Below are 23588 nucleotides of genomic sequence, written 5' to 3' on the forward strand. Positions count from 1 at the left end.
GGGGCTTCTGCAGGGTCTGCGCCCCGCGCCCCGCCGCCCATGTGCCCGGGCACAGGGCAGCCTGCCAGAGCAGGAGTCCAGCGGCCTCACACCGGTGAGCCACGTGTGTGTGTGTGGGGGGGCCCTGGTCACTGGCCCTGGGCTCCCCAACCACTCCGCCTTGAGCCTAGTTCCGGGCCCATCGAGGGACCCCAACGTCTCCAAAAGCATCTTGACAGAGTAACTTGAATCAAGGCACTGTGGACACGTTTGGATGTGCAAGGATTGGAGTCAGTGGCCAGAAGCCTGCGGTCCTAGCTGAGATCCGAGGATTGGGGTTCGAAGACAGCCAGGGCAGGAAAGTCCGCCAAAGTTTTATCTCCAGTTAACCAGCAAAAGGCCTAAAGTGGAATGGCTCAGTGGTAGAGCACCAGCCTTGAGTGAAACAGCTAAGGGACAGCACTCAGGTTGAGTTCAAGCCCCAGTACCAGCATCCGAGCACACACACACACATGCACACACACGTGGTTGGAGTCAGAGATTAGGGACTGTGGAGAACGACATTTTTTCTTCAGTCAATAAACCATGCAAACCTTTTCACTGGATACACTGTATCTCCTAATCTCTCTTTCTTTGCCAGTCCTGGGCCTTGGACTCAGGGTCTGAGCACTGTCCCTGGCTTCCTTTTTGCTCAAGGCTAGCACTCTGCCACTTGAGCCACAGCGCCACTCCTGGCCATTTTCTGTCTATGTAGTGCTGGGGAATCGAACCCAGGGCCTCATGTATACGAGGCAGGCACTCTTGCCACTAGGCCACATTCCCAACCCACCACTTCCTAGTTCTAGTCCCACGTACACATGAGACAGGTCCTCCTCAGCTTCTAGTTCTCTGAGGAGAGTTTGGGTCTGAACAGCCTGATCAGTGCCCGCCATCTACCTTTTTTTTTTTTTCTTTCATTCTTCCTAATAAGCAGTTTTCAGTTCAGGGACTCCCATTTGCTCAGCGTGCTTGTTGGGCTGGAGCTCTACCACTTGATCCACATCTTCAACAGGGATTTTTTTTAACAATTATTTATTTTTTGCCAGTCCTGGGCCTTGAACTCAGGGCCTGAGCACTGTCCCTGGCTTCTTTTTGCTCAAGGCTAGCACTCTACCACTTGAGCCACAGCGCCCCTTCTGGCCATTTTCTATATATGTGGTGCTGGGGAATCGAACCCAGGGCTTCATGTGTATGAGGCAAGCACTCTTGCCACTAGGCCATATTCCCAGGCCAACAGGGATTTTTTATTTTTTTCAATAGATGGACTCTGACTTTTCTGTCCAGGATGGACTTGAACGGTGGCCCTCTGGACCACAGCCTCCTGAGTAGATTGGGTGACAGGTGTGAGCAGTGATGTCTGCCCACTGTCCCCTTTGACCTTAGTGCTCCCCTCTATGGCCAAAGCTGAGTTGCATCAGGTCTAAGAAACCCAGGCCTGGTGAGTTTCACTCTGGGCACCCAGCACTGCTGGGCCAGGGCAGGTGGAGAATCCAGTGGTAGGTGGAGAGTTATATCCCTTGGAATTTGAGCCTGAACTTCATCCCTCAGCCTGGGCTCCCACCCTCAACCTCAATTTGCCCCTGCAGTTTCAGGGAATCATCTAGATTCTGAGCCATGCAACGGTACCTCTGCCAATGGGGTTTAAGCCTCCTGTGTTGAAGGGGCGCGTGCGCAGAGGAGGCCTCAGTGTCAGCCTGCGCCCCTCGTCCTGGCTGGATGTGCCACACTGCCCTGGATTCACTGGGGAGGCTGGCTCACCCTCTGAGAGTCAGCAGTGAGGCTAGAGGCGCTGTCTCCAGATCCCCTTCACCTCTTCCCCGTCTGGAGCCCAGAGGCCTCCATGGAGAGGAGTTCCTCCTCCTCTGGCCACTGCCGTGGTGTTCTCATTCCAGCCAGAGCCCAAGGGCTGGGCTGGGCTGGGGGAGGGGCCCCCTCAGAGTGGTGGCACCTTTCCCACAGGCTCAGGGTGGCCTAGGAGGCCCAAGTAGACCACGAGACCAGGATGTAGGTGGGCGGGGTCTAGCCTGGTCTCCCCACAGAGACTAGCTGTGATTTAGGGCTCCCCCACTTCCCCAGGGACCAGCTGCACCTTCAGCATCACTGGTGCTGGGGCCGGGTGGAGGGGAGACAGTGCCGCTAGCAACGCATCTGATGCAGGGTTTTGTCTTCTGCCCTCTCTGGCTTAGTCTAAGTGGAGGCCGAGAGGCACAGAGCTCTCAGCCTGCCTGCATCTCCCACCAAACGGCAGCCCCTGTCCAATTCTCTCCTTGGCTCCCCTCCTCGAGGGCCACAGGTACGATCATCACTGATCCTGGCCACTTCCGGGGGGGGGGGGGGTGTGAGAACCGCGCGGCGGCTGGGCTGCTGGCAAGCCCGAGGCTCAGGCTGCCGCAGCGCTCCTGACGGTGTAGCCACCCAATGAACATCCGCAAGCCCATCGGGCGCTGTCCTAATCAGCAGAGCAATCCTCTCCACCACCCCTTCCCCGGGGACTCCGATCAGGTGTGATGGCTCCGTAGAGGATATGTCTACACCCATTTCCCTGCCATGAAACAGTACAGAGTGCATTTATTTTTTTCAGTGAAAACTCATCTCTGAATGATACCTTTCTTTAACTGGAGGCCATCCCAGGTGCTGCAGAAATGTCCTCCTAGGGCCCAAGGGGGGTGCCCCAGAAGCCATCGCAAGTCACGAGATGTAGGGGTGGGGCTCGCCTTTCCCAGCCGGGGCGGTCCAGGCCTGTGTGGCGAGACTGCGTGTGTCAAGGGGATGTGACGCTGAGTGCTACCGGCATTTACTTACAATCCTTGCTTCTCAGGAGGCTGAGGGCTGAGGACGGTGGTCCAGAGACAGCCTCGGCAGAAAAGTCTGTCACTCTTATCTCCAGTTAACTAAGAAAAAGCTAGAAGCAGAGGTATGGCTCAAGTAGTAGAGTGCCGGCCCCGGGTGTGTGTGTGTGTGTGTAACACCAGTGAGAAGGAAAGGCTCTGAGTTCAAGCCCTAGTACCAGCACACACACACACACACACACACACACACACACACACACACGGAATATGTAGTTCATGCTGTGGAAGCCCAGGCCTTGCACAGCATCTAGTGCCCCGCTTCCAGGCGATGGTCAAAGAGGGGCGGGTGCAGAGCTGATGGAGGGCGGAGGGAGGTGCAGCGCGCTCCCCCCACACCCTGGCAAAGGCCCGACTTGTCTCCTCCTAGCTAGGCCTGAGGCACGTGGCGCTCCAGTCCACCCTGGAACTTGGGTACCGGCCGGTGGCTGCTGCTGTTGCTGCTGTGCGCGGGGCAGGGAGCTGCGGGCGTGTGGTTCTGGGCGGGAGCGATCCACCTGGCCCACTTCTATTTCTCCGCCATCTGCTGCCTCCCAGGCCAGCCCCGCCAGGCCTCGTCCTGACACCCCCTTCTACCTGCAGTTTACTTCCGGGTCAGGCTGCTGCGGCTCTTCTGCAAGGTGGCTCTTCTGTGCACTTGGGGCACAAGAGCAGCACTGGCTCAGGGCAAGAGGGGAGGAGGAGGTGAGGGAACCCAGGATCCGATCCTGAAGGTGGGCGGTGGCCAAGGCCCCTCTGAGGTGGTGAGGGTCATGTGACCGAGCAGAGCTGACCAGCCGCACGCCCAGGGCTGGGCTGGGTATGCTGGAAGCTGCAGACCCGTTGGGACTCTGGTGGCCCCGTGCCCCCCAGCATCTTAGTGGGGAAGAAGCAGGTCTGTCTGTCTGGAGCAGTAACCCAGCCTAGCCTCCCTAACGGCCCAGGTGAGCTCTGGCCCCTGAAATGAGCTTACGATGCCCAGAACTCTCCTAAGAGGATGCTCACTCCTCTGGATGTTCCTGTCGCTGAGCCAGACCCAAACTTCCCCTAGCTGAGAATCCAAGGAAGGAGTAAGGTGGCCCGATGACTCCTGCCCAGTGGATGTGAGCAGGGTGGACGTGTGACCCACCCCTGCTGAGGATGCCTGTCACGGCCGCATGCCTTGCAGCATGGTGTGGTTTCCTACAGCTGGAGTGCAGGCCAGAGCAGGGTCTTCAGAGAGGAGGAGTGCCAGCTCCCCCCCCCCCCCCCCCCCCCGCCAAGGATCTGCCTCCCTGAATTCAGACCCTTTCACTATTATCATGAGAAGGTGGGGCCTGACCCCGTGCCCTGACCTCCCTCGGTGTTCACATGCTACCTGCTCCTTTTCCTGCTACTGTTGTCTCGCCTTGGGCCAGGAGATCCTCATGCCGGGGACTGGGGGCAGTTGCTTGAGCAGCTGGCCTCAGAAAGTAGGTCAGAACTCCTCTTGCAGTGGACTGAACCCAGAAAGGAATGGAGACAGGGCTCTCCTATTCCTCGTCACCAACAGGGCTATGGAAAAGATTATGGAGCACATACCCAATCCAAAAGAGCAGGACAACTCTGCTTTTTTTCTTTTAGCCAGTCATGGGGCTTGAACTCAGGGCCTGGGCACCGTCCCTGAGCTTTTCTGCTCAAGGCTAGTGCTCTAACACTTTGAGCCACAGCTCCACTTCCAGTTTTCTGGTGGTTGATTGGACGTAAGAGTCTCACAGAGTTTCTTGCCTGGGCTATTAGAACCTCGCTCCTCAAGACCTCAGGCTCCTGGGTAGCTAGGGTTACAGACGTGGGCCACCAGCTCCTGGGTACTTTTTCTTTAGAAGGTCGGTGCTGACATAGCCTGCTCACCCACACTTTTGAGGTGAAGGAGAGCTCTCTACCCCCAGTGCTCCACTAGGCCAAGGGACGGCCTTCGCTCGTGTTCTCAGTATACACAAGGCAGCGGGCGCCTAGGCCTGTCTTCCTTCTTTCCTCTCCTGTCTCAGAAGCCACTTGTTGATGGCTGCTGGCTGTGCTTGGGTGTGAAAGCACCCCATGTTCTGGAGAGTGCTGGCTTGACAGAGACTCGTGAGCTGCTGGGAGGAGGGGGCCCCAGACCAGAAGGCCGCAGGACAGGCTCCTGCCTGGGCAGGGTAAAGAAAGCTCTCTGTTTCAAAGAACTTCAAACTCACCCAGCCCAGAAGCAAGTTAACACGGGTTTATCTGTCCACCGACAGGGTTAGCGCGGGACTCTGGCAAGCTTAGGCGGAGGTGTCAAAAAGGCGATCGATCATGTCGCCCACCTGATCCACTTGGTACTTGACGTACTTCTCGGGGTTCTTGGTGAAGGGCACATTGTTGTACCTAACCAGGCAGACACACCAGGGTCAGGGGTCAGGGGTCAGGGGATGGTGGGCACCCCTTCCACCCAAGCACTTTGGACAAGGTGTGGGAGATGGCAGGCAGTGCCCCCAGCACTGGATGCGCTGCCCAGCCCCACCACCCCTCCTTCTTCCCTTGAGGAAGCGGAGCGCGCAGCCCCTCCCCACCCCCAGGAAGTGGGTGGCAGAGGGCTGGGGAGAGGGAAGGGGTCACCTTTGCAGGAAGGCCCCGTAGGTCTCCTTGACGATTTTCTTCTGGATCTGGCGGATCCTGTCCCTCTGCTCTGTGTCCGGAACGGCCCAGGCCTTCTGGATCTTGCACAGCTCTTCAAGGCCGTCGTTGAACCCCTGGCCACCAAGCGGAAAGCAAGCCACAGAGTCTGAGGTAGGAGCTCCGGGTCTGCGCTGCCAGCTGCCACAGCAGCGGAGGCCAACAGAGGGGAGAGGATCCAGACTCACCTTGAAACGCTCCTTGATCATCTGCCGCTCCTTGTCCCGCAGCTAGAGGCAGGGGTGGGGGGGAAGGCAGAGAGGGCTGGCTCAGAAGCCGCCCGGGCCACCCTGTCCCCCACACGCTGGGCTTGCTCCTCTCGCCCGCTGTCCCAACAGCTGCAAACCCTCTCCACCCTCTGATCCCACAGGGATGTTCTTCCATTCTCCCCCCAAGACACCACAGAGCGCCACATCTGCTCAGCATCCATCCTTCCAGCCAGGCCGGCAGCTCACCTTGACTCCAGACTGGAAGACGGGCAGATTCTTCTCTGTGATGTAATCCGTCACCTTTAACCAGCTGCCAGACAGCAGAAAGGGACTCATGAGGCCAGGGAGGGCCGCCTCAGGTAGCTGCTTCTCTGAGGTGGACTTTGTATGTGAGTGTGTGTGTGTGTGTGTGTGTGTGTGTGTGTGTAAGACAAAGTCCTGGGGCTTGAATCTGGGGCCCAGGCACTGTCCCTCACCTTTTTTTTTCTCAAGGCTATTGCTCTACCACTGAAGCTACAGCTCCACTTCCAGCTTTTTGGTTGGAGGTAACAGACGGTCTTTCCTGCCTCAGCTGGCTTGGAGCCTGGGTCCTCAGATCTCAGCTTCCTGAGTAGCTAGGATTACAGGTGTGAGCCACCGGCATCCAGCAGAAACAGAGAAGTCCAAGAGACTACATCTCCTAATTAACCACCAAAAGCTAGGCCGGAGGCATGGTTCAAGGAATAAAGTGCAAACTGAACAAGCTCGAGGCCCTGAGTCCAAAGCCTGATGGTGACAAAAATCAAAGTGGAAGCCAGGAAGCGAGGTTAGAGTCACACCTATAATGCTAGCTACTAGAAAGACTAAGATGGAAGGCCATTGGTGGAGGTGGTGGGGAGTTTGCTAGATTCCATCTCAAGAGAAAGAGGCTGATCATGATGGCGCACAGCCTGTCATCCCAGCTGTGGCAGGAATCACACAATAGGATGGGTTGTCCAGGTATCCTCATGGGCACAATGTAAGAGACCCCACCTCAAAACAGAGCAAAACATGGATGACAGTACTGCCCAGTGGAGGAACCCCTGCCTAGCAAGCATGAGGCCCGGTTTAAACCCGAGCACAAGCAAAACCAGCAGAGACACAAGCAGAGAAGCGAGGCTCGCGCCTGTCACTTCAACACCCGGAGTGCAAAGGCGGAAGGCCATGAGCCGGGGGCCTGGGCCCCAGGGCACTGCCCTTTCTCAAAGGAAGAAGTGGGAAATGAATCAACGAATGAACCAATGCACCCAAGGTCAGGGGCACAGGAAGGGGCAGACCCCTCACTTAGCCTGCCGAGCCCTGGGGACCAGGCGCACAGGACCCCACCCGCCGAGTCGCTGGCAAGGCTGCGTGCGGCCAGGCCCAGGCCGCGGGGGGGGGGGGGGAGGGGGGGGGCGGGGGCGGCTGCGCACCTGCGCTGGTAGGTCTGGATCTGCTGCTCAATGTGTTCCCGGTAGGAACGCTCGGCGGTCTTCTGGGTCACAGCTACCAGCTGGATCAGCTCCGACCTGGGTGCGGGTTTGGGAGGAAGGAGAGAAACAGAGAACTGGCCCAGAGGCTGACGGCTTCGGCGGCAACACCAGGACGGAGAGCTCCCATCCCATTTTGAGTCTTCCCGCTCACCCCTCCCGGGATGGAGGACGGCGAAGAGGCTGCCGAGGGCAGAGGCTAGCAAGGTCGGGCCCCGGAGCCAGGCCTGCGGCCACTCACTTCTCTAGGGACTTGAGGATGTAATTATAGTTGTTGTGCAGGAAGATGGCGCTCAGTGCTGGGTCCTCATACACCTTGGACTTGCTCAGCAAATTCAGCTGCAGGTTGCCCAGCACTTTACCTGCACAGGGAAAGAGGAGGCCACGTCCAGCGAGGCAGTCTGCCTTCAACTGCCCCAACCCCAGGGCCACGGACCAATTTCTGCCCATAGCTTCCTTACTCTGGAGTCTGGGTTGCTATTCTGGGGTCAGAAAGAGGGACCCAGAAATAGCCAGAGGGCACAGAGAACAGGCGAGAGAGGGAAACGGCAGGGTGCGGTTCTCCCCCAAAGACACTCACAGATATAGGTGCTCAGAAGCCGCTTGCTGAATTCAGAGTTGTAGCTGGTGGCTGAAGAACTGGTTTCTGAGAGGAAAAGTCCTGTTACTGAGGTGGCCGTGGCTAAGGCCTCCGACGGCCTTGCCCCACCCAAGGAGCAGCAGGGAAAGTGCTGGAAGAGGACGGGGAGCTCGGGAAGAGCGGCACGCCCGCTGCGTGGCGCGTCTGCCCTCTGCAGGGAAATGCGGCCTTCCATCTCATCTGGACACCAGGCGGCCCATCCCTCAGGACAGGGGGATGGAACCCAGGCTACCTATGTTGGTAGGGTACAAGTGGGTCCCCAGACTTCCTCCCTTTGGCTACATACTATGCTAGGCCCCCCATGTTTCCTGTTTTCCAACAACAGTCTTAAAAAACAGAGCCCACAGCCTCTCCACCATCACCCCACTTCCCATAACCCCCGACTCCCAGGCCTCCGGGAAGATAAAGACCTGCTGATGGCAGAGCCGATGGCCAAGCAGGAGGGGTAGGCGAGCTAAGAGGGGGTATCCAGGTGCTAGGTAGGCATGGCAGTGCTACCGGATAGGCTCAGAGACAGAAGCTGGCTATGAAGGGAGCAGGGAGAGGTGAGAGCACTCTAAGTTTCTCGTGTCCCCGCTGACCCACACCTGCTGCCCCCCCAAGCAGGTTCTGAGAGCTCATCCCCAGGGAACTTCACCCAAGGGGCTTCGGAGGGGAGGAGGAGGCTGGGGAGCCATGCTGCTTACCTCGGGGGTCTAAAGGAATATTGTATGTGTCCCCAAGAACTATGGAGTGAAAGGCAGTGCACACAGAGGGGGGCAAAGGGAGGGAAACAGAGGGAGAAAGATGCAAAGTGCAAAAAACAGGTTAGAAGGCTGTGGTCACCCTGAGCCAAGCAGACCTCCACCCCCTACAGCCAGCCGGCAGCCCACGCCAGGCCAGGCCTCTCCAGATGTACTGGACGTACTGGAAAGTGCACATCTGGAGAAGAGGCCAGAGCCAGCCCCTTGGCTTCTTGTCCCCAACATGGAGGCAGAAAGGAGCCTGGAAAGACCCACAAGAGAGCTCTTCCTTGCATGCCAACCCTCCCACCCCCCCGGCCCGAACCCCAGTCCCAGGATGGTGGCCAGGAGGCCCTTAGAGGCTAGCCCACTGAGGGTCCACTGTGAAGCTGATCAGCAGTGCAGGTAGACGAGAGGCAGTGGAGAAGCATGGAAGGAGGGCAGGAAGGGCACCTTCAGGCCAGCAGTGTCCTCTCCAGAGCAAAGGTGGCCAAAGGACAAGGGAGGGGCTGAAAGCACCAGCAATCTCGCTCTCCAGCCTGGCCCCGGGGTTCAGGGTCCCCACAGCTTGTGTCTCATTCCTCACCATGCCCTGCTCTCACCCAGTGGAGGTCACGCCACACCCTCCTGGGGTGGGGGTGGGGGCGGGGCTGTCTAAGCTCCTGTCTCCAGGCAAGAGAGAGGAGCAGGGCACAGGCAGCTGGGGTGCCAAGTACCTTGGGAGGCCAACATGGCACCTGCTGTTTCTTGGAAATCCAGCAGCTGCTGGAGGAAGAGGATGGCCTGGCGGGGGAACACAGGAGGAGGAAGTTCAGGGGAGGGCCCAGGCTGAGGGCCCCTCCCAGCTCTTCTGATCAGCGGGATGGGACTCAGGCCAGGGGTCTGCCCAGTTGGGATTTCCCGAGTCACCCTCTGGCCCTGTCTGCGGGAGACATTGTACCCTTCACCCAACTGCTACTAGTGAGCAGTCATGAATGCTGAGACCCCGGGATAGCTCAGGTCCCCTCCACAGGGCAGTGCCCAGAGCCTACAGTCAGGAGCCCCCTTCCCGCACCTTCCCCGAGGCCTCAGGCGGCACTTACGTTGCTCGTGAGCTCATGCACGGTGCCGTCCTTGGGCATGTTATATTCCTTGTCTGGATCATTCTGTGGAGAAAAGCGGCCTGAATTCCCTGAAAGGGCTCCCGACAGCCTCTGGCCCACCCCAGGCCCATCAGCGTGCTTAGGGCGCCACCTGCTGGAAGGTGAGTGTTAGGACGTCCTTCAGCCTCAAGCTCAGTGGGATGGCGGGAAGGGCTTCCTGTCCCGGGGCTCCAGAGCGGGGGCCACCTCCCCCTCCCCCCAGTGGAAGGCAAGCAAAGGGAGGGCAGGCACCTTGATGTTGTCTGCGAAGTCCTCCAGGGCTTTGGCTCCAATGGTCTCCATGGAGGTGATGAGACCGGGCAGCTTGTTCTTGGTGCTGGCGGCTGTGCCCTGTGGAAACAACATGGCTACACAAGCAGGCCAGAGCCCCAGCCAGTGCCAGTGCTCTGGCAGCAGGCTGTCCATGGAGCCTAACTCTTCCAGAGGCTTCCCTCTCCTCACGCCGGGGGGGGGGGGGGGGCCTGACCCTCCATCTCCAGCCCAAGGGAGCCACACCTCTTCTTCAGCCCCCTCGTGGCTGTCCTGACTGGTGCCGAGCTCGGCAGCTCTGTTCACGCAGAGGTGAGGTCTGGGAGCACAGAACGGGCTATCCCGGAGACGAGGGAAGCGCAGGTCCTCCTTCCCATTTCTCGGGGGCCTCCTGGGCCACCTACCTGGAGCACCTGGTCAAACTCGGGCTTGGTCTGCTTCAGGTGCCGCAGGATGGGGAAGACGGTGAGCACCGTGGAGAAGTCGTGGCGAATGATGGCCTTGCGGGCGGCAGACACGATGTTCTCTCCCTCGAGCATCAGGCCATCCAGTGCATCCTGGGAGGCGGACAGGGCCCAGCTCAGGGAGGAGCGGTACGGCAGAGCCCGGCTCCCCGGGGCAGGAAGGCAGTGACCGCAGGGTCAGAGCCCCCCGTGTGGGGCGGGGCGGGACCTGGATCAAGGAGTCAAAGGTTTTCTTCTGATGATGCTCGGGAATGATGTCAGTCAGCAGCTGGTACTCGCTCTGGGCCAGCTTGACGAAGGCGCTGACGCAGTGGATGTAGGCGTCCGTCTCCACATCCAGCATGTCGTCTCTCCCTGCGGGGACAGCAGAGCCCCTGAGTTGCCGGGATGGGAAGGGGCTGCTCGGCCTGCTGCGGGGGGGTGGGGTCTCCCCGGCTCCCGGCCTGTAGCCTAGGCCCTCGGCACTTGGGAAGAGGCGGGCTGTTGTGTCAGGAAGACAGGAGGATTCTGGCAGCCAACCAGCGGGGGTGGGGGTGGGGGGTGGGAGGGAGGAGGATCAAGCGCTGAGTGCAGCCTTTGTCCTGGCATCCGGTTCAGCCCTGGGCAGGCAGTACTTAGTCCCCAGAGCACCAGATACCAGACGTGTGGGAGGACAGAAGGAGGGAGGATCCCTACACAAAAGGCCAGGCCAGGCCTTCTGGAATATGTAAGAGGGGGCGTTGGGCTATCCATGAGGAAGACGGCTGGCCTGGGGTCAAAATCTGAGAAGAGGCTGGGTGAACCACTGTTCACACCTGTAATCCTAGCACTTGGGAGGCTGAGGTAGGAAGACAGTGAGTTCAAGGCCAGCTTGGACTACAAAGGGAGACAATGTCTCAAAAAAAAAAAAAAAACAAGCAAAACAAAGCAAAACTTGGAGAAGAGATAAGTGAACTCCAGATGGCGAGGGATCCTTGCCGGTCAGCTGTTCCAGGAAGAGCGCGCATCCCACTACCGCGGGCCAGCGAGGGGCAGCCTGGCCCCGTGTGCCGACGGGAGGGGCTCTGAGGAGCCCCCTTCGTCCTGCCTGCCTCCAAGCGGCGAGCAGCGGCTTTGCCCCGGCTAAGGCCTGGCAGCCAGGCCTGCACTCCCCTCTCGAGAGAGGCCGGAAGACCCAGCGGCCACGAGGCTGGAGTGGGAGCCGGGCGATGGGCCTGGCCGGTCCTCGGAGCGGAGTGGACCCGGCTGGGCTCGGCTCGGCAGGAGCAGGCATCCGGGACGGCTGCACGGGGAGTATCGGCAGCTGCCCTGGGGCTGGGCGACGATACTCACCGGCCAGTGGCCCGTGCTTGTCGTTCAGGGCCTCGGACAGGTGCTTAACTCGGAAATCATGCTCGTGACCTAGCGAGACGTCAGCCGCACAAACACAAGCAGCGTTTATCCAGGGGGCTGGGCAGTTGCCCCTCGGGGTGTGGGGAAGAAGCCCTTGATCTCCAGAAGGGGGTTGTGAGGTGGGGGAGTAGGGAGGGGGGGCCTTGGGAAGGCTCTGAGCCCCTCCGCTGCCTCAAACCACTGTGGGAACAGCCGTTTCAAGCTTGACTTGCAGGGAATTCTCTCCTGGCCTGCTCACTGCCCAAGCCAGGGGGCAGGTGGACCAAGGCAGGTCTGATGTCAGAGACCCCCAGGGGTCCTCCTGACCTCGCCATGTTTGGGGAGAGGCCTAGTGGACGGAACGGGGCCAGCCTTTCCTTGCCCTCTAGAGCGACGCTTTAGAGGAAGTGTCAGGCTCCCCAGGACGGCTGGCCTGGCCACAGTGTCCTCTGTGGACAGAAGGGAGGGCATGGCCTCTAGGCAGCATGTCCCTTGCTGCAAAGCAGTCCCCTTTCTAGAGGGGCGTGGCCAGCTTGGTCCCGCCCTGCTGGTCTCAGCGTGAAAGGGCTGCCCCCAAGACAAAGAACTTTCTCTGAGTTCACACAGGAGACACGGACAGGAGACAGGGGGTGGGGGAGGGCGCCTCAGGGAGGGCAGAGCTGCCATGGAGCCAGAGAGGACCAGGCTGAGGGCCACAAACCCTGTCCCTGGACCTGCTGAAGTGGGAGCGGGTACCAGGGACAGGCTGTCCCCACCCTGCTCCCCCTTAGGGTTTCTCCCAAGGCCCTACTGGGGGAGGCTCTGCCCTGCCCAGCGATGGGACACACAGTGGAGAAGGAGGGAACGGAGGGGGAGGTGGGGTGATGATTACCTTCCAGAGGAATGAGGTTAGAGCCCCCCTTTTTCCCATCTAGACCATGCTGGGAATACTGTTTCAGAAGATTCTGAGCCTTACGGATCGTCCCTGTCACCAGAGCCACACAGAGAGGAGATAAGAAGACCTAGGAAACGAGTGAGAGAAAACAGCAGCGGCCCTCCACCTGCCCCGCCCAGGCCCCCCCGACAGCGAGCATGCCCTGGCACGCCTCGCCCCAGGGAGGGAGAAGGCATCCTCTCAGCAGCACTGAGCTCTGCACAGCTCTGGACTTAGGTTCATGGGAGGAAGTGCAGAGGGAGACGGAGACAGATGCACCAAGAGCCACCAGGAAAAGTAAAAAGCAGGAAAAAAAAAAATGCTACCAGTGGCATTTTAGTCAGTATGGATGGAGGAGCTGGTAGCAAAGCTCCCATAATGCCAAGGGCAAGGCTCAGCCCCAGACCCAGGCCGAGCTCCCAAAGCATGCTCAGTGTTGGGAAGAAGGCCAAACAGCAGTCCGCGGCAAGCAGCCCCTGGGAGCTGGTGATAGGGAGGCTCAGAGCCCCCAGAGGCCCCCACACCAGGGAGTCCCCAAACCACCACAGCAGTGAAGGGGCCAACAGATGCCACCACCCAGGAGGGACAGCAGGAGGAGAGGGACAACATGCTCTTGGCATGGGGGTGGGGGAGAAAAAGAACAGTTAGTATCACAAGTGAAAACAATCCATGACACTGCCGCCCCCACAGCATCTGGGGAGGAGACACCTCAGGGCAGACAATGGGGGAGCGTAAAATAGCACCGTAAAATAGCACCGAGGTGAACCAGCCGCTGCCCGCTCAGCAGCTGTCCCGGGGAGGGGAGGGGCTCACAAGCCTCGTTCTGCTCTGTCTTTCCTGGAGACTCCCCCCACCATGTCTGAAGCCAGCAAACCTGAGGTGTCCTGGCAGCCCCCCCCCCACAAGGCTGGAGGAGCCAGGGCAAAGTTCAGCAGGCTCCTCGCTGTCTGCACTGATGGCTCAGTTTGGAGGCCGGTTCAAGTCCTCCTCCAGCCTTGCTAACAGTGACTCAGATTCCTACGCTACCACCGACCAGGGGCAGATGGGCCGCAGGCTCGGCAGATACCCAAGCAGTACCGTGGCCTACGGGAGACTGGGGACGCTGACCTTCGGGTGCCCCAGTCACCAGGGGGTGCGCTGAGGCTGCCCACGAGTCTCCCTCTGCTCCTTCCCTCGGGGGCACAGACGTCCCAGGAGGCTGACTGTCCTCAAGTTACACCTCAACCCACCAGTTCCTATACACTTTTTTTTTTTGCCCATCCTGAGGCTTGAACTCAGGGCCTGTGTGCTGTTCCTGAGCTTCTCTGTGCTCAAGGCTAGCACTCTACCACTTGAGTCATGGAGCCACCTCCAGCCTTTTCTGTGTATGTGGTACTGAGGAATCGAACCCAGGGCTTCGTGCATGCTAGGCAAGCACTGTACCGCGAAGCCACCTTCCCGGCCCCATCATACCCACTGCTAAAAACCCATGAAACCACAGGGCCCTCATGGCCAGAGTTTTCCTCTCGTGACTCTATGGCCAAGGCAGATTGGAGGCAGATGAGGGCCAAGGCGAACCCTGACGTCTATCTTCCTCCCAAAAGGTGGGGGTGGGGTGGGAGGACCCTTCATGACCAGGGGGTATTCCTGGGGTGCTGACAAGGGGTCCTAGAGTCTCGGCAGAGTACAAGGCAGAAGAGGAAGCAAGCACAGAGGCCCGGGCGGCTAGGCGGCCTTCAATGAAGGCCCAGCCATCCAGGAAGGCTGGCACAGCCAGAACGTGCACCTGACGGTCAGAAGACAGGACACTTCCTGCTGGGGTCCCCAGGCTGGCTCCCCCAGAGTGGGCTTGATTTCCTGTCCCCAGGCTGTCATTTTAACCTGAATCCACTAGCTCCTGCCAACTCTCAAGAGCCTAGAAAACCTCCGCCGTTCACCTGGGTGCCTGACGGTAAACTCGAGCAGCCAATGGCTCCAAACCTGGCCGCAGGTGACCAGACCCCTCACTGTCTGAGACGCACGGGCAGGCGTGGGCGGGAAGGGATATCCTCTGAGCCGCACCGAGGGAAGGGCCTGCAATAGCAGGACTCTGGGGCAGAGTGGGTACAGCCCTTGGCCTCACTGGCCTTATTTCCTGATGCTACATCTAAATGTCACCCCAACCCCTGGCCCCCCTGGAGCTGAGGTCAGGCTCTCCAGGCCGTGGTTGACACACAGATTCAGTTCACCTGGTGCACAGGTAGCTAGAGATGTACGTGCTAAGGGGGGGATCAGACAGTGGGCTGCTTCTGGGACACCCAAACCCCACAGCCCAGGCCTCTCTCCACCATGGCCTTCCCTGACATTCCCCGCCAGGCACTGCCTCGGCGCTGGGGCCCTCACACCAGCCCAGAGGCCTGAGGACGCGCCGGGGCTTCTGTCTTTCTAGATCGCTGTGATGCCTCGCACTAGGCATTGTTTCCCGTTGTCCTGGCTTTCTAGAAGGAGAAGGCTGGAGAGTCTGTCCCCGCCACCTCCACCGTGGCTGCACAAGCATGCCTAGCCTCTGGACAGGACCAAGTCGAGGAAGGGGACCCAGCAAGGGACCAGTCCTGTTGCCCCTGTGACCTTGCGCCTGTGAACCCCCCGCCCCCACTCTCCAAAGATACTCTACAACACCCCCACACTCTGCTAGGAATAAGAGCTCACTTAAGGGCCTTGCTGGGTGACAGACACTTGCTTCTGGCTCATGGAGATAGGGCCGGGGTTACCACAGGACAAGCTAGAGTCTGCACTGCTGGCCCCGGGTGACATCAGCATGACAGGACCCAGGCAGTTGTCGCTGCTGCTTAGAGGGCAGGGCAGGGGGGGCTCACCTGGCCGCTTGACTGGCTTCTTGGTGGGTGTGTCCTTCCTCTTATTGGGGATAGCAGGGGAGTAGGGAACCCCAGAGGAAGAACTGCTTTTCCGAAAATGTTCCTTCAGGCCCTTGATGGAGCGGTCCAGCTGGCTGGAGCGGATCTGGTAGTAGACATTCATGAAGTCTGAAGAGTCAGCAATAGAGACATGGCAGCCGGGGTCACGGCCTGTGGCTTGCCACTGTGCCCCCTCCCTCGCAGCGGGGGAGCCCCGTCCTAGCGGCTGCTGTGGCTCACAGACGTCCACCTGGCCTCATCTCAAATCAGGCAGTCTTAAGATGAAGAGTTACGAGATTTTTGTTGTTGCTTTTTCATTCAAGGCTAATACCCTACCACTTTGAGCCACAGTGCCATTTCTAGTTTTCTGGCAGTTAATTGGGGCTAAGAATCTCAAGGACTTTGCTGCCTGGGCTTGCTTTAAACCTCTACTCTCAGATCTCAGCCTCCTGAGTAGCTAGCTAGGATTATAGGCATAAACCACTGGTGCCTGGATAATAATAACAATTATTGTTGTTATTATTATTATTATTATTGAAGCTCAGGTTGCCCTTAAGCTTGAGATCCTCTTGCCTTAGCCTTTAGACTGCTTGGATTATAAGCATGTACCACCATACCCAGATATAAGTTAAAAAAAGTTAACATTCAGATTTAACTGGGGCAAAGGATATATACACAATCTATAGGACACAAAAAGACAGTAAATGTTGATGAATAAGAAGCTACCCTGCTGGGAATGTGGCCTAGTGGAAAATGGCCAGAAGTGGCGCTGTGGCTCAAGTGATAGAGTGCTAGCCTTGAGCAACAAGAAGCCAGGGACAGTGCTCAGGCCCTGAGTCCAAGGCCCAGGACTGGCCAAAAAAAAAAAAGAAAAAAAAGAAAAAAAAGAAACTATCTTATGTCTAGCCATTCAAATGAGAGGATATCCTAGCAAATGACAAACTGAACTGAGCCGAATGAAGGACAGACCGCCATTGACTGCGATGAGCCTGTCACTTGACATCTCCTCAGGAAGGGCTGGAGATAGTAAGTGTGCAACAACATCAGAGACTTAACCTGATCGTCTCATCCTTGAGAAATCCCCAGAGAAACAAAGCAAATCCCTACAAATACGTTCACCAAGGCACCGTATCGATACCAGGACACTGGAAAATTCCAGAGGGCATGCAAGCAAGAAAACAAATATGGAAACCATGACACATTTCTGCATTTATCAATAAATACTGAGGCTGGGAATATGGCCTAGTGGCAAGAGTGCTTGCCTTGTATACATGAAGCCCTGTGTTCGATTCCCCAGCACCACATATATAGAAAACGGCCGGAAGTGGTGCTGTGGCTCAAGTGGTAGAGCGCTAGCCTTGAGCAAAAAGAAGCCAGGGACAGTGCTCAGGTCCTGAGTCCAAGCCCCAGGACTGGCAAATAAATAAATAAATAAATAAATAAAATAAAAAAATAAATACTGAGCCATGAACCTTGATGTAATGGAAGAAACAAGAGAGGCTCTGGCTTAAAGGTGCTCAAGGTCAGGAGACCGCCCATTGGTGTTCCTCTCCACCCCAAAAAGAGCTCATGAACATCTTCCCCTAAGCTCTAGGCTCCCTGGCACAGCTCATGAGCCACACGTATTCAACGTGTTCAAATCTACCATGGACATAGGACCTGCCACCACAGCCTTGGTGGAAAGATGGAGATTAGACAGAGATAGTAAGACGATGTACACACGGAGCAAAAAAGGAGAGTTTAGAACTGAAAAGTACAAACTGCAATGCCCATGGCACCTTTTCTGACATTACTGCTCAATTCAAAAAAAAATTTTTTTTTGTCATGCACCAGTGGCCTACACCTATCTATCATCCTAGCTGCTCAGGAGGCTGAGATCTGAGCACTGGGGTTCAAAGCCAGCCCAGGCAGGAAAATCCATGAGACTCTTATCTCCAACTAACCACCAAAAATGTCAGAAGTGGAGCTGTGGCACAAGTGGTAGAGCACTAGCTTTGAGCAAAAATGTTCAGGGACAGCACCCAGGCCCTGAGTTCAAGCCATAGGACTGGCCCAGAAAAGGAAGGAAGGAAGGAAGGAAGGAAGGAAGGAAGGAAGGAAGGAAGGAAGGAAGGAAGGAAGGAAGGACGGAAGGAAGGAAGGAAGGAAGGAAGGAAGGAAGGAAGGAAGGAAGGAAGGAAGGAAGGAAGGACTGGGAAAGCTATGGGTGTGCGGAGCTAGCAGACGCTGCTCACCGTGGTTTCGGCCATATTCCACCAGCCAGTGGGAGATGCGGACCACGTCCTGGAGTGCGCTCTCGGGCAAGTGCTCCAGCACCACCTCCTCCTGGACCTCCAGCTCATCATCGCCACTGATCAGATCCAGGATGAGCACAGGGGAGACCACCTTACTGTGCCGGGTCATCAGGCTGCGGAACTCTGACTCCAGCGACTCCTTTCCCCTCTCAAACAGCAGCTTCTGCAGGGTCAAGAGAGCGGCAGGTTGTTGTCCATTCTGCTGCTGCTGCTGGCATTGCACTCTGCAACCCGCCTCCTCCTCTGCCCTCCTGGCGCAGGCCTCTGCACTGACCGCGCTGTCCTCCTCCCTTTCCACAACCCACAGAAGACACACCACCAAATCGCGTTTGCTTTCTTTATAGCCTTTCAAAATGGAGGCTCACAGGTAAAACCCAGGGTTTACCAGAAGTCGCAGCTTAACCATTCACTGGTGGCTCACACCTGTTATCCTAGCTACTCAGGAGCCCAAGATCTGAGGACTGTGGTTCAAAGCCAGCCTGGGCAGACAAATCTCAAAGACTCTTATCTCCAATTAGCCAGCAAAAAAAAAAAGCTGGACCTGGAGCTGTGGCTCAAGAGGCAGTGCACTAACCTTGAGCAAAACAAAGGTTCAACTCATGGCCTTGTGCTTTTGCTCAGCTTTCTTGCTCACAGTTGGTGCCCTACTACTTGAGTCATGCCTCTAGTCCAACCTTTTTGCTGATTAATTAGAGATGGAGTTTCATGGACTTTTCTGCCTGAGCTGTCTTCTATTTGTGATCCTCTAGATCCTAGCCTCTTGAGTAGCCACCAAGGCCTAGCTATGATGTATTTTTTGATACAATGAAGAAACCAAAAGTGCACTTATAAAAATCAAATGTCAGGCCAGATGCTGGTGGTTCATGACTATAACCCTAGCGTCTCAGGAGGCTGAGATGTGACGATCACAGTTCAAAGCCAGCCTGGGCAGGAGAGTCTATGAGACTCTTTTCTCTAATAAACCACTCAGAAAAAGCCAGAAATTGGCTGGTGGCTCATGTAGCAGTGCTAGCCTTGAGCAAAAGAAGCTCAGGGACAGCATCCAGGTCCTGAGTCCAAGCCTTAAGACAGGCAAAAAATAAATAAAAATATCAAACTTACATTTGAAGTACAATTCACAATCTAGCTAAATTAGCAAACATAATAAAAATGTATACTTACTCTTTCTTTTTTTGCCAGTCCTGGGTCTTGAACTCAGGGCCTGGGCACTGACTGTCCCTGGCTTCTCTTTGCTCAAGGCTAGCACTCTACCTCTTGAACCACAGCACCACTTCTGGCTTTTTCTGTGTATGTGGTGCTGGGGAATCAAACCCAGGGCTTCATGTATGCGAGGCGAGCACTCTTGCCACTAGGCCATATTCCCAGCCCTATACTTACTATTTCTGAGGGGAAAAAAATTAGCATCTACAGCTTGCATACTGCATTCTATATTCTTATATATTCACTTTTTAAAAACTGTTATTATAAAGGTGATGTACAGAGTTATTATACAGTTATGTAAGTCAGGTAAAGAGTTCATCTCTTTTTAGACAATGTCACCCCTTCCCTTGCTCTCTCCCAGTTTTTCCCTCCCACCCCAGTTCATTTTCAACATAGTGTCTATTGACTGCCATGGCTGCATTTGTTCACCTTTTGTCTGTCCATTTCTGTGACACACACACCCCCTCCCAAGACAGATAACCCCAGCAAGCCTGTTGTTTTCATTTCCTGGAGTTCGTTTCAATAAATATTATTTTAGTAGCTGGGAATGTGGCTTAGTGGTAGAGAGCTTGCCTAGCATGCATGAAGCCCTGGGTTCGATGTCTCGGCACCACATACACAGAAAAAGCCGGAAGTGGCGCTGTGGATCAAGTGGTAGAGTGCTAGCCTTGAGCAAAAAGAAGCCAGGGACAGTGCTCATTCCCTGAGTCCAAGGCCCAAGACTGGCAAAAAATAAATAATTATTATTTCTCATGGTCAGATGCCTATTCACTCCTTTGAAATGGCCAGGTGTCCCTCAGGAGACCATGTGAGGGACCCATGTCCCCAGAGTCTCCCATTACTCGCCGATCCCTTACGTACCACTTTGTTGAGCTCTGGGCTGTCTGGGCTGTTATCCTGGAAATACTCCACAGCCTTCTGGATCTTGGCCATGCTTCCCAAGTATTCTTCCAGCCTACCTGTGGGGCTGGGAAGGAGAAGAGCTGTGTCAGTCTGGAAGGATGGAGGATAGTAAAGAGAAGGGATGAAGGGCATGGTATGTGGAGGAGGAGGAATTCACACAGGGCAGGAGAACTCCAAGCACAGACCCACTCCAGCGCTCCCACCTCTCCTTACTGAGGACTACTGCCACGGGCCCAGGAAGCACGAGGGCTGTGCCCGTCCGCACCGCGCTCACCCCTCCCTGATGATCTTCTCAGTGTCACTGGCCACATGGTAGTAGCTGATGACATGATCCAAGCAGGACAGTGTCTTCTCCACATTCTCCTGCAGCCGCTGTAGGTTCTCCGTCTGCTTGTGCACAGGGATGATGGAGTTCTCCAGCTTCATAAGGCGGCTCTCAAAAGACGACAGGATAGATACCTGCAGAAGCAAAGTTCCTGCTGGCTGGCTGCAGGCCGTCCCGGCACGGATCTCACCCACTCCTGGGTATTTGGTGCTTTCTGTCTTTTCTCTGGTTATCCAGATAATATGCTCCACACAGGAAGAGACACGGTTTACTCCTGTTCCCTGCGTTCCTAATACCTACCACATGCCTAGTACATGCTAACCGATCCAAAATATGCTGGTTGACATTTGATTTCAATGCCAGTCAAGTACCAAACTAATTCTCCCTAAGCTAGTCACTCCTGAGATAGCTTTTGTTTGGGTGTATGCTAGTACTCCAGGCCTCAAGCTCTCTCAGATTTTTCCATTCAAGGCTGGAGCTCTACCACTTGAGCCACAGCTCCACTTTTTAGCTTTTCACTCCTTAATTGGAGAGAAGACTCTTCTAGATTTGTCTGCCTAGTCTGGCTTTGAATCACAACCCTCAGGCCTCATCTCCCTGAGCAGCTAGGAATACAGGTGAGCCACTGGCACTCAGCCTCCTCTACCTTTTAAAGACAAATTTCAATTTCTGTTCTCTCTGAAACTTTCCTAAAGAGATAGCAGCTTCATAAAGAGGAGCCTGACATATACACCACTGGCACCTTCAACACCCTCTCTCTAAAAGTGGGACTCAAGAAATAAGGACAACATGGGCTGGGAATGTGGCTTCGTAGTAGAGTACTTGCCTTACATGCATGAAGCCCTGGGTTCAATTCCTCAGCACCACATACACAGAAAAAGCCGCAAGTGGCGCTGTGGCTCAAGAGGTAGAGCGCTAGCCTGGAGCAAAAATAATCCAGGGACAGTGCTCAGGCCCTGACTCCCAAGCCCCAGGACTGAAAGAAAGAAGGACTAACACCTTGTGTGCACTGACAATGTATATTTGTCCAGGCTCCCTTTGGAATAAGGAACCACTTGCTGAACATCTATTGTAGATCAGGCTCTGTAGGAGGTGAATTATGCTCATAAATCCTTCACAGACATAGGCGAGGTTGGCACATGGTCTCTGTTTCAGCAAACAAGTTCACGATAACTCAGATTAAGGACGAGGCCCTCTCGGAAAGGCTGAGGACCCTCATGGCTTGAATCGATGGCACAGGACCAACTAGAACGCTACCGGCCGTGGTGTTCACCGCGAAGGGGCGGGGCACGGCAGCACCGGGAGGGGGGGGGAAATTAGGTAAGAAAGACGTGATGCCATTGGTCAATGACACCGTCCATCACCCCCGCGCCCCGCCCCCTCCCCGGACGCCGGCCTCACGGGGCCTGCCGGCCCCTCCCGGAGGGTGGGGTGGGGGCCACTCACCATGTTCTTGGTGAGCTGGTCGCTCTTCTCCAGGTTGTCCCGGATGAAGGACAGCGTCTCCTCCTCCTGGGAGGAACAGGACGGAACGGCATCACCCCAAGTTGGAAGCCAAGAGGGGCCCGCCGCTTCCCCGCCCCAGGGCCGGTCCTGGCCGCCGCTCTCCGCCGCTCGCCCCGCGGCGCCTGGCCTCCACCTCCTCAGCCCCCCCCTCCCCCCTCCCTCACCTGCTTCAGCTTGTCCTCGATCTCCCGCCGCCGGGCGGAAGCCTCCTGCGGGGGGATCATGGCCCCGAACGCCGCGGCTCCCCTCCGCAGAGCGCTTTCCCACGTCCCCGCGCGGCTTCCGTCGCCGCCACGCCCACTTCCGCCCTCGGCCCCGCCCCGGCGCGGCTCCGGCCACCGTGCGCCTGCGCGGAACGCACGCATGGCCCTGGGTAGGGAGCCATTTTGAGTGTGGCTGGAAAGTGAGGCTTCCCCAGAGCTTGGGGCTGGCTGTCCGCTCCCCAAGGTCGCGGAGAAGGTTCTCGAAGGGCCTTTTTTTTTTTTTTTTTTTTGTCTCTCAAGGCCGGCAGGAGCTTTTTCACCCAAGGCTGGTGCTCTGCCACTTTGAGCCACAGCTCCACTTCCCGTTTTCTGGTGGTTCACTGAAGAGTCTCACAGACCTTCCTGCCCAGGCTGGCTCTGAACCGGGGTCCTCGGGTCTCAGCCTCCTGAGTGGCTAGGAGGACAGGTGTGGGCCACTGGGTGCCCAGCTACTGTGGCATTTTAAGGGGTTGCTTCTCCTCCTGTCTCCCGTGGTGCAGGTCCGTTTGCTCCCACAGGAAGGACTGGCGTGGCCCCTTGCTCCTTTGGCCGCTTTGTTGGTAGCTGCAGACCATGCTGGTTCTCCTAACCATCGCCCGGGCAGTGGATGGAGGCCCTGCAGGGCTGGATAGTCTGGACCAGTTCCTGAAAAATCTAGCACGAACCTTCTTCCCGTTCCAAATTCCCTGGCTCTCCTGCCTTTGGCTCCTGTGGGGGGTGGGGGTGGGGGAGAAAATGGCCGTCAGGGGGGCTTTGTGGAGCCCCTCAGTGGGGTGTCCAGGCACAGGAAGATAGGCGATGAGGCAGGGACTACTGGTGGGTGAGAAGTTTCCAGGGCAAGTTTTCTCCCAGGTTCTAGATAAGCAAAGAGGGGGAGGAAATGGGTCACGGACTCTGGAGAAGGCCTGGTCAGGTCTCACTGGGACCACAGGACACTCCCAGCATTTTAGAACTTGTGCATCGCTGTGAAGATGGTTGTTTCCAGAACAGGGACCGGTGATGCTTCAGGAAAGAGGTCTCCAAATGGGAGAAGGCCTCTGTAGGTCTTAGGAAAGGCATCCTTACATTTACCAATGGACCGATGTTTTAATTTCGTACACGATCCCTGCATGTTTTGTAAAGAAACTTAGTGGGCATTTTTTTTTCAAATTTCCTTCAGTGTTTTCAATGTTTAAGTGTGATTTTTGCATTGAAAGCCCGCTGTTTGCTCATCTCTGTTACAAACACCATCCTTGCATGATCTCCTTTAATCCTCATAGTAAACCTACAAGTGGAGTTGGGAATAGCTGTTGTCTCTGGTAGGCAGGCGAGGAAGCTCAGGCTCAGGGGGGTGAGGTGCACTGAGTCAACACAGCTGGCCAGGAGAGGCTGCCACCTCAGCCACCCTGGGTGGGTTAGCTCAGGATATTTGCTTGCTATCATGCACACCTGCCAATCTGACGGAGAAAGCTCATATGTGAGCAAGGCTCATACGGCTTACGCCTGTCATCCTAGCTACTCAGGAGGCTGAGATCCAGGGACTGAAATTCCAAATCAGCCTGGGCAGGAAAGTGAGACTTATCTCCAATTAACCA

The 23588-nt window shown here is 56.5% G+C and overlaps 1 protein-coding gene and 1 long non-coding RNA gene across 9 annotated transcripts; one reads left to right on the forward strand and one right to left on the reverse strand.

Moving 5' to 3' along the window:
* The first annotated feature begins 116 nt into the window (after positions 1–116).
* Positions 117–13196, forward strand: LOC125365120. The gene is made up of 3 exons (XR_007213651.1): positions 117–127; positions 6502–6509; positions 13070–13196. It is a non-coding gene; the product is annotated as an uncharacterized LOC125365120 (long non-coding RNA).
* Exoc7 (exocyst complex component 7) lies at positions 5047–22057 on the reverse strand. 8 transcript variants are annotated; one of them, XM_048364962.1, is made up of 21 exons: positions 21937–22057; positions 21713–21778; positions 20216–20400; positions 19900–20005; positions 17779–18001; positions 15506–15673; positions 12630–12722; positions 11720–11788; positions 10617–10762; positions 10349–10501; positions 9927–10025; positions 9636–9698; positions 9270–9336; positions 8518–8556; positions 7772–7837; positions 7433–7553; positions 7135–7230; positions 5951–6014; positions 5684–5725; positions 5439–5572; positions 5047–5207 (listed from the first exon to the last, which is right to left on the reverse strand). In XM_048364962.1, exons 1-21 carry the CDS (start codon positions 21994–21996, stop codon positions 5105–5107), a joined length of 2163 nt encoding a protein of 720 aa, XP_048220919.1. In that variant the 5' UTR covers positions 21997–22057; the 3' UTR covers positions 5047–5104. The 8 variants fall into 8 exon arrangements, with proteins under 8 accessions (XP_048220919.1, XP_048220922.1, XP_048220921.1 ...); XM_048364965.1 differs by lacking the exon at positions 12630–12722 and having other exon boundaries at positions 21937–22052; XM_048364964.1 differs by lacking the exon at positions 11720–11788 and having other exon boundaries at positions 21937–22052.
* Between the last annotated feature and the right edge of the window lie 1531 nt (positions 22058–23588).

The sequence above is a fragment of the Perognathus longimembris genome, chromosome 17 (genome assembly GCF_023159225.1).
Source record: "Perognathus longimembris pacificus isolate PPM17 chromosome 17, ASM2315922v1, whole genome shotgun sequence".
In the NCBI taxonomy this organism is placed as follows: Eukaryota; Metazoa; Chordata; class Mammalia; order Rodentia; family Heteromyidae; genus Perognathus; species Perognathus longimembris.